Source organism: Uloborus diversus, chromosome 6, assembly GCF_026930045.1.
Source record: "Uloborus diversus isolate 005 chromosome 6, Udiv.v.3.1, whole genome shotgun sequence".
Lineage (NCBI taxonomy): Eukaryota > Metazoa > Arthropoda > Arachnida > Araneae > Uloboridae > Uloborus > Uloborus diversus.
The window spans coordinates 132,903,674-132,913,815 of NC_072736.1; the positions used below are offsets into that span (position 1 = coordinate 132,903,674).

General features: G+C 31.8%; 1 protein-coding gene across 1 annotated transcript; it reads left to right on the forward strand.

Moving 5' to 3' along the window:
* The first annotated feature begins 154 nt into the window (after positions 1 to 154).
* On the forward strand, positions 155 to 8,245 carry LOC129225095 (plasminogen receptor (KT)-like). The gene is made up of 5 exons (XM_054859651.1): positions 155 to 353; positions 483 to 563; positions 1,204 to 1,334; positions 5,782 to 5,891; positions 8,103 to 8,245. Exons 2-5 carry the CDS (start codon positions 483 to 485, stop codon positions 8,243 to 8,245), a joined length of 465 nt encoding a protein of 154 aa, XP_054715626.1. The 5' UTR covers positions 155 to 353.
* Positions 8,246 to 10,142: the final 1,897 nt, after the last annotated feature.

The following is a 10,142-nucleotide window of genomic DNA, read 5'->3' on the forward strand; positions in this document are numbered from 1 at the left end:
ATCCCATAAAGAAGCATCAAAAATTATGAGAGTAAATATGTTTTGATATATGGCAACAGTCTCCTTTTGTTTTCATTCCTCTTTTATTTATGAGGGGTGTGTGCGGCCGATTTGTATACATAAGCAAATTTATTAAACTTTTTTGATTGTTTGGTATCGAAATCATAATTTGTCTGAAAGTGAGAAAATTATTGATTAACACTTCCAACTGTAGCTGCGTAGAACGTCCGATTTAAATAGAAATTTCTACCATTAGAAATTTATTAAGTTTTGAGTTCGGTAACTCAGAAGTGTATTTATGAGTACAAACATTGCATCTATTAGGCTTACAAGTTTCTTTTGATTATTTTAAGGTTAGTGATATGATCTCTTTGTATTTGACCTTCTTAATTTTATTTTGATTATTATTTGAAAAGTATAGTCTCTTAATATAAATAAATACATTTCATAGGCTAGAATATAATGCTGTCGATGTGTTTCAGATGGGCTCATTTGTGGGAAAATCAGTGGATGAAAATTTCAAAAAAAATCAAGAATTTATGATGCAGTTGCAAAGATTACAGGTAATTTTTCTGTAGTAAAACACAGCTGACTCGTGTTCAACTGAAATGAAAGGTAGTGCATCTAGGTACTGTTCATATATGTTTACATAAAAGATTAAAAATTTTAAAAACACCGAAAAAGATAAACAAAAAAATAAATAACATTGCATAAAAAGATGTTCCTTTTTGCAGATCTTTCTACTTAAAATATTGCATTTTAAATTAGTGACGGTGTAATACAACCCACTTCTTCAAATTTGAACAGCTTGGACCTGTAGCTATGGTTTTTGAAATTTTATGGGTTTCACGTCACTGAGTTAATCAATATACCTAATTATCTTCATTTTATCTTATTGCAAAGCAGAAATAATTGTTACTGAGGAATGATTACAAGAGCTATGAGTGTTGGAATTTAAAAGCAATATTTTGTGCTTAATATATATGTATATCGTCGCCTCAGAGCAACCGTAAGACATCTAAACCCAGAAACAACAGTAGATATCCTACTGTTGCTCTGGGGTGGCGATATTTACTTATTTTTGTTTTTGAAAACTACTCATTTTGTACTAAAATTTAACTAAATAAATAAACAAAATAATAATAATACTGTGATGGAAATACAATGAATGGTTTTCATATGCAATATTTTTCATGTTGTTAGCTGGAAAGACAAATTCACATGAGGAATCAAATCCGAGAAAGGAAATTGGCTTTACAAATTGCAAAAAGTAGAGAGTGTTTTTACTGGTTGGGAGCTTTTTATGTGTTGGCTGCTGGATCAATGATTGCTGCGTAAGTTAAATTTGTTCATTATAGTTTTTATTTTAATCTGAAATGTTCACTCTACAGTTCTGATTTATGTGTTATTGAAAGTATATTTTCGTAAAGCTCCGGCGGCATTTTTACATAAGAAAAACTTTTTTAGCAAGACAATACTTATTACCAAAAAAGTTTCTTTTACTCCTAGTATTATCGTACAGTGGAAAACGTTTTAACACAAAGCTTAAGGAACCAAAAAAATTTTTCATGCTAAAAGAATTTCATGTTAAGAGATATTTTTTTATATTACACAGTATACTGTCCAGACCGCTATGTAACTTTGCATTAATCAATTTTTCATGATAAGCATTTTTGTGTTAAACGTGTTTCACTGTATGCGAATAGCAGAAATTCTTTTTGATATTTACTTTGCATAAGAAATCGCCATTAGTTGCATGATGTTTAACTTGCATATCAGAAGTCTTCGGATACCTTTGGCAGTTAAAATTGTAATATCAATCAACTTATGTTTCACAATTGGACACATTTTTACAAAATAATGTTCTACGCAGAAATATAGTAGGTAGTAACACAAGCTTCCTCTGAATGCTCTCTAGTATTGATTCTATCCTATTTGATTATATATTTTTTCTTTTTTTTAAAAGTAATTATTAAGGAATAAGGTCCAAGTTATTTAAATTAAAATTTAACTCTTTTGTTGTATTCATGTACAAATTAAAATATATGTAGATGTATATTTTTATTTCCAATGGCAGGCTACAATTAAGATAAAATAAGAGCACCAACTTAAAAATAAAATAAAAAAAGAAAGTCACAAAGTAACATGTTTAGCTCACTAAGGCCCTGTCAAATGCCTGAAAAGGGCAACTGCTTTGAACCTGGGCTGGAATGGGATTTTTGTGATGGAGTTGAGCCAGGTTTTAGATATGTTGTCTTCTCAGAAATAATTAGATAGAGTGTTCTGGAACAAGTTGTGGGTGGGAACAAATGATGTAGGCCACAGTAAAAATGAGGAGTTTTCTAGGGAATGGGAATCCCTGTTGGATAAAGCAACCAGCTTTTCGACGAATGTCCAAGTAGTTGGTTTGCTTCCCAGGTATGGAGTGCATAGGAGCTGGCTAAATCAACGTGCGAGGCGTATGAACTTGCTACTGAAGTCAATTTGCGAAAAGCGCAGTATCAGGTTCATTGATGTATGGAGTCATTGTAAACGGGATTGGATTGCTAGGGATGGCCTGCATCTGAGCTCTACAGGGGCCAAAATGGTTAGTGGATTAATTTTAAGGGCTTCGGAGTCAAAAAACTAAGTTGGAATGGGGGGCATGGTTCAAGCATCAGGTATCGAGAGAATGAAATGTTTTTGGGTATTGCTAGAAATGGAAATAAAGTGACGAACAAGAGTAGTAATGTTAACAATTGTAATTTAGGAAATTTCAGGGTGTTAAATAAAAGCAACTTAGGCATGCTTAAAGTTTTCTATACCAATGCTCGCAGTATTAGGAACAAGATGGATGAATTGAAAAGCATAGTTATGGATGAGAAGTTGGATGTTATCGGAATTACAGAGACATGGGCTACCGAATCTGATGCAGAGTTATTACATATTGCTGGGTATAATTTATTCAGACAGGATAGAGTAGGTAAAAGAGGTGGTGGGGTTTTATTTTATATTAGAGACAATTTTATTTGCAATGAATTGGTCATAAATGATAAGCCTACCGATATTGATATGGTTTGGCTGGAGTTGATGAGCAGTAAGGGCATAAAGCTACGCTTTGGAAACATTTATAGGCCACCTAATTCAAACCAGGGACAAGATAAACAGATGTACCGTATTATTAGTGACATGTCCAGTAAGGGATCCGTTATCATAATGGGGGATTTCAATTTTCCGGGTATTGATTGGAATAATTTTTATCCTGGTAATGGCAAAGAAGAGGAATTTTTAAAAGTAATTGGTGACTGTTTCTTAGATCAAGTTGTAACTCAGGGAACTCGAGAGGAGGCGATCGATTTTGGATCTAGTTTTTTGTGACATAGGTAGTTTTGTTCAGGGGTTGAGTGTAGGGGAGCATATTGGAGATAGTGATCATAACAGCATTAGGTTCCGGGTTAAATTTGAAGTGTGCAAAGATGATAATTTTAGGTTTGTGCCCAATTTCAAAAACACCGATTTTGTTGCACTTAGGCAGAGCTTGAAAGAGGTTTTTTCGTCAGGGTTGGAAAATAGCGACGTAGATCAGCAGTGGGCGGAATTTAAGGATAAACTTGCTAAAACCGTTGGGGACTATGTTCCATTTAGGAGAAAAGGTGTTAGTACCAAAATTTGGCCCATGTGGTTCTCCAGGGAGACTAAAGAAGCTCTTAATTATAAGCAAGTCACTTTTCGTAAGTTTAAAGAAACTGGTCAGAGTGCGGAGAGGCTCCAGTATGGTAAGGCAAGGCGAAATTTTAAGTATTTGGTACGGATTCAGAAAAGGGAATTGGAGCAAAGGCTGGCAGATGACATTGATGGGAACCCTAAGAGGTTTTTTGCTTACGCTAATTCTGGGAAAGCTCGAAACAGTCAAATTGGGCCTTTGGTTGATGAGGATGGAAATTTAATCCAAAACGATAGGGACATTGCAAATGTTCTAAATAACTTTTTTTCCAGTGTGTTTAACGATAACTGTATCTCAACAGTTGACACTAACAAGACACAAGCTATTATACAGCTTGAGGATTTGGTATTTTCCAGGGAGGAGGTTTTATTTCATTTGAAAAAGATTAAAGCAACTAAAGCTCCGGGACCAGATAATATCTATCCAAAAATTTTAGTTGAATGTGCAGAGGAATTAGTGGATGTTATTTTGAATATTTTCAATGCTTCTTATAACTTGGGGACGGTGCCAGAGGACTGGAAGCTGGCTAACATAACGCCACTCTTCAAGAAGGGGTCTAAAGGTATTGCTGGGAATTATAGACCTGTACGTTTGACTTCGGTGATTTGTAAGATTTTCGAAACTTTGATCAAAATTAAGATCATGATGTTCTTAGAGACTAATAGTCTGTTGACTAGTTTGCAGTTTGGTTTCAGGAAAGGTAAATCCTGTACTACTAATTTATTGCATTTCTACGACAAGGTTACCTCAGCTTTAGATAACAAAAAATGTGTGGATGTTGTTTATATTGATTTTCAAAAAGCTTTTGACAAGGTACCGCATGTTGCTCTTCTCAGCAAGTTAGCTGACATTGGAATAGGAGGAAAAACTTTACTTTGGGTTAGAAATTGGCTTACTGGTAGGAAGCAAAGAGTAGTTGTGAGAGGAAATCATTCTAATTGGAGTGATGTTTTAAGTGGGGTTCCTCAGGGATCAGTTTTAGGGCCTCTTTTGTTTATTATATTTATGAATGACATCAATGAAAATATTTCTGGAAGCATGAATTGTTTTGCTGACGATGTAAAAGTTATGAGGATTGTCGAAAATGAAGAACAAGTAAAACAGCTGCAAGAGGATTTAGATCATATTACTAAGTGGGCAGATAAATGGGGTATGGCAGTTAATGTAGGGAAATGTCAAGTGCTACACTTAGGTCATGGAAATAAGCGTATGAGATATCGTTTACAGGGTTCAGTCATAAATCAGGCAGAAAATGTTATGGATCTGGGTGTCTTTATAAATCAGGACTTCAAGTTTAGTCAACAGTGCAGTATTGCTAGTAACAAAGCCAACAAAATGCTTGGGTTCATCAATAGATCTATTTCAAACAAATCTAAGAAAGTTCTTCTGCCTTTATATAGAAGTTTAGTAAGACCTCATTTGGAGTATGCTGTTCAGTTTTGGTCGCCTTATCTGAAGAAAGATATTTTTGTATTGGAAAGGGTTCAAAGAAGGGTAACTAAATTAGTAAGGGGACTCTCAGATTTAGATTATGATACCAGACTTAATAGGCTTAACATGTATAGCCTGGAGCAAAGGAGAGTCAGAGGGGACATGATTCAGTTATTTAAATTTATCAAAATGAAAGATGTAAATGGATTAAATTTTTGCGGGGAAAGCAGGACAAGGGGTCATTGTTTTAAGCTATTTAAATCTCAGGCTAACTTGGAAATCAGGAAAAACTACTACTTTAGCAGGGTCGTGGGCACTTGGAATAGCTTACCGGAAGAGGCGGTAATGAGCAAGGGAGTGGATAGCTTTAAGAGGGCCATTGATCTTCATTGGGGACTAATTAACTGACTAGGACCAGCCTAGCTGGGCCCAGAGCCTGTTGCTGGTCGTCACATTTGTATTTGTATAAGTCTCTGATTACCAGCTTCATGGAGTAGAAAAAGATGTCTTTAGAAAAGTTTGGGTGATGGTTGTAACTTTTTTTTTTGCAAGAAAGTCTGCCTTCACAAATATATATATATATATAAGTATCAATCAAGATTATTTAAATTTTATTCATTTCTTTGTTTTTTTTTTATTTATTTCAGATTTCAAAAAACCAAGAAGCCTATAACATTATCTGCCCTGTTGCCTTTAACATTTATTGTTCTATATCAAGGAGATCTTGCATATGGAAATAAACTTCAACGAATAACTAGTAAGTGTTAGTTTTCACTATCAATTTTCAACTTTTATTTGACTGTTTGTAACATATATTGTCAATATTTTTGGACAATAGTTGATTATGTTTGAAGTTTTATTTCAGTTTTAACATTAATGGAGTGTTATTGAACATTTTTCTTTCTTTTTTTCCTTTCTAAAACTGTATGGGGTAATATTATGTTTTAAGCTGTCAGAAAATTGTACAGCCAAATCCCATTTTAACAAAATACAAGGGATCAATAAAATCATTTCATTGGTCCATTTGTTATACCAATATTGCCAATTGGTACATTGTTCCTATATAATTTGATTTGCAGACTACCAAACTCTTCACTACATGAAATTTTCACTGCAACAGACTTTGCTAAAATGAGATTTGACTGTACAGTGAAAAATGTTGGTTACATATGGCTTCATTTGAACTCAACGCATTACATGAAAATGTATAGGTAAAAATAAACGCTACAAAGGTATGAATGAAGATTAAGCATTCTTCTCAGTTCTCATCTTGCGAACTGACAAATTATAACTTCAAGGCATCTCTCTCTTTTTTTTTTTTCAATTTTAAAGGTCTTCTTGAAATAGAAGATTCTCTCACTATGTCCCATGTGAGAAAAGGATTGATCAATGATACTTTTAGAGGCATTTAAAATTGTGTTGTCAAAGTTGGAGAATTAGGGCTTTAAAGTACCAAACTAAAATTATTTCTACTATCAAAAATTCAATTTTGCCTTCTAAATGCCTATTTTGACCTTGAAATAATAGCAAATACTGCCACAGAAGAAGTACAAAATAGAAATGCTTAAACTTCATAAACAGGTTTAGTATTTTTTAAGTATGCAGTTAGGGGGTGTGACTGTTTTTTAACTTTGCATAAAATCAACATTTCCCTGCACATAATTTTTAAATCCCTAAATGCATAAGTAGTGATGTGCATTCATAAAAAAAACATATTTTTAGATAAAGCAGAAAATATTCAGCAGGTAAACAGCAGTATCAGCAGAAATGGGTTTTCGAAATATTTGAAGAAACCTGTTTTAGATTTCATACTAACAATAGGAAAATATGGGAATTAAACCTTTCTTTTGCAGTTTTTTTTCAGCGGAAACCAAATCAACAAGCTTGTACAATAAAGTTAATGTATAATAGATGACAAAAATACAAAGAAGAAAAATGAAAAATTTGCAGTTACTGCCCTTTACCTGCCCATGGCATAACTTATCTGTATAGGCCTTGAAATTAGAAGCAAATACAGTAAAACTTCTCTAGAGCGACCACCCTCTGTTCCATGGAAAAGCAGTCGTTAAGAGAGGTGTGGTTCTAAAAAGTGTCAATTTAAATTCGCCAAAAGAATTTTCCCAAAAATAATACTGTAAATTTACAAATTTTATAAAATAAAGAAACATGAAAATTAATTGTCTTTGGTGTAAGCACTACTACATTCGCATTTTTTAAACTTCTTAAAATATGAAGAATTTTCAGATTGTTTCATATTTTTTGCTTTTTGTGACAATATTGTCTCTCTAGAAAAATTTTCCAAAGTTCCCGATTCTCTACAATTTTTAATTTCATCCTACAAAATTTTAGTAATTTGAGTTTTTTTGCAACCGAAAACATCTGCTAACTTTTTTCCAAATTTCCTTTTTCGTAAGAATCAATCAGTTCTCTTAAATTCACACCAAACATGCTTATTTAGGGATAGAGAGCCCCTAGGAATTTTCTGCAGTGTCATTTTTTCCTTGCAATTGTTGCCCATCAATAAACAATGTGTCAAGATTAACTGACCAGTTTGGAATCTGGATTTTCTTCCCTTTTTTTGTGGGGAAAAGTATGCAAGAAAATTTTTTGAACGAAGGACAAGCCGATGGTCGTTCATAGGGTGTTGACTCGGGTTGGCAGGTCACTTCCAGAATATTTTTAACATTGAGTAGATAAGGAAAAAACTTAGTACTTTGGAAAATTGGTCGTTAATGGAGGTGGTCACTTATAGAAGTTTCACTTTACTGCCAAGTAAAAACATAGGAAGTTCAAAACTTACTTGCCCAAACCTGATGAACTGTCTTTGATTTTTTTAGTCTTCAATTAAACAGGAGCAATGAATTTTTCTTAATTTATACATGACATTTTAATTAACATTTTCCATTATATCTTTTTTTTTCATTGGTGATTAAGTAGTAATATACATTCACCTATTATATATTTTCAGGTGAAGCAGAAAATATTCTGCAGTTTGAAGAAAACTTACTGCATTTACCTCTGGGTCTTCCAAATTTTGAGTCAATTGAAGAAGGCCGCCAAGAGCAGCAAGATGAAGAATCTTTGACTAAAGCACATGATATATTCCTCTAAACTGTCTGTGATAGATTAAACTTTTATTGTTCAATATTTTTTCAGAGTCATGCTGCAATTTATAATTTGAATAATCATATCATCAAACTATCATACTTAAATAAATTTTTTTATTATTTTTTACTTCCTATGAGAGGGATGATTCATGCATTTGTCTGAATTTTTTGATTGAAGGTTTAGTATTTTAAATTTGTAAATGTTTAATTACTTTTTGCAAGAAAGGCTTGTGTGATTCAAACTACCAAAAAGCGTTTCAAAAGAACGATATTGTTTTTGTACACCATTTTATGTTTATGTGATAGTTCATTTGCTGATGAAGCTAAATTATTTTTAAATAAGCGATTTTCTTTCGTTTATAAAAGGGGAGTTTAAAGATAGTATAACATATGTAGAAAAGATCTAAGCTATTGCTAAACATATATTTTCTATCTCTTATTGAAAAATACGTTTTTTGTTACTTTTTTAAAGATGTTTTTGTGTGGAAAATATGCAATAAAATAAGTAATTCAACGAAATCAGGAGTAAATAAAGAAATTAATGTTGCTGTTAAGGACATATTTGCTCATGATTGTGACAAAATATGTATAGAAATAAAGTGCTGTTTTACTTTAGATCCCTTCTTTGGAATCTTTAATAAGTGTTTCTTTTTCAAGATACAAAAATATGTACACACATATTGAGCTTTTTAATATCTTTCATATTCATGTTGTATGTATAATAAAAAGAAAGTTTCTGTAGATTTTTGATGTTTATGAACAAGATGTTGACAAATGAATAACTTAAAATTTAGTCTTTCAATGTAATTTTTGAGAATAATTCAGAACATGGTGCTTTATGAAGAAAAACTATGTACAAGACCTTTAACATGATGGAAAGCTTTTATTTGATTTCACAAAAAGATTTTAAAATTGTTTTTAAAGACAATTTTAACTCTTTAGGGAGAAAAAAAATTTACTATCATAATGATGCCCATTTATTCTTTTATAATTATAATCAATTGTAAAGTAATGAATCGTAAATGTTCTGCACTATCAGTTAATTGTTCAATTATTTGTTAAAGATTTTATTATTATTATAAAATTATATATATATATTTTTTTTTTTTTTGGAATAGCTGTTCACAAATACTAAAATCTTTTTTCTCCTTTGTTATCTTACTCTGTAATATTAAAACCAATGTTTTTTTTTAAATATTTTTATATTTTTGATATAATTTCTTGAGTTTTGACGAGGTCGGGTATATAATTGTTACTGCAGTAACGAATTTTCATCTTTTTATATTTTATGCATTTCTTCATTTATTTATTAATGATTTTACTTCGTGAAATTAAATTAACTCATCAATAATGTTATTGGGTAATAATATTTGTTTTCACTAATTTGATCCCTAAATCTAGCCTTTTCCTCCTCTTTTGGTTGATTGGCTGAGTTTTTGAAAGCCAGATTCTAATATTCTGTGTCATTATTTCACTTAAGTTTTCATTAAAAATTTGTGATTGAAAGTCTAGAACATTTACATTTCATTTGTAGACATTTTTCTTTGTTGTTAGCATTAGTTGTTTTTAAAATCATGTTGCTTGGTTAAAATCCTTGAAAAATTTCTTTATAAAACTAAAATGCTTGTTATTGATGATGTTAAATATGTTAGTAAAATTTTAAAATATGGTAAGTGTTGAAGAGTGATAAGCAAAAGTAATCTACACACACCCACTTTATTTAAAAAATGAACAAATTTTTTAATACCTGAAAAGTTTTATTTACCCTCCCTCTCTTCATTTTTTTTTTTTTTTGTGTGGTGCGGAGGGAAGGGGGGGGGGGGAACTTAACCCATTTTAAAAAAACTAACATGCATTGTATTAATCACTTGTTAAAAAACTCTATTTAAAAAAAATACTTT

Excerpts from the sequence above, each read along its gene's own strand:
- LOC129225095 (XM_054859651.1), top strand. The coding sequence starts at position 483 with ATGGGCTCATTTGTGGGAAAATCAGTGGATGAAAATTTCAAAAAAAAT. Across the intron at positions 1,335-5,781 it reads GCTGGATCAATGATTGCTGC|ATTTCAAAAAACCAAGAAGC; the intron begins GTAAGTTAAATT and ends TATTTATTTCAG. Across the intron at positions 5,892-8,102 it reads TAAACTTCAACGAATAACTA|GTGAAGCAGAAAATATTCTG; the intron begins GTAAGTGTTAGT and ends ATATATTTTCAG.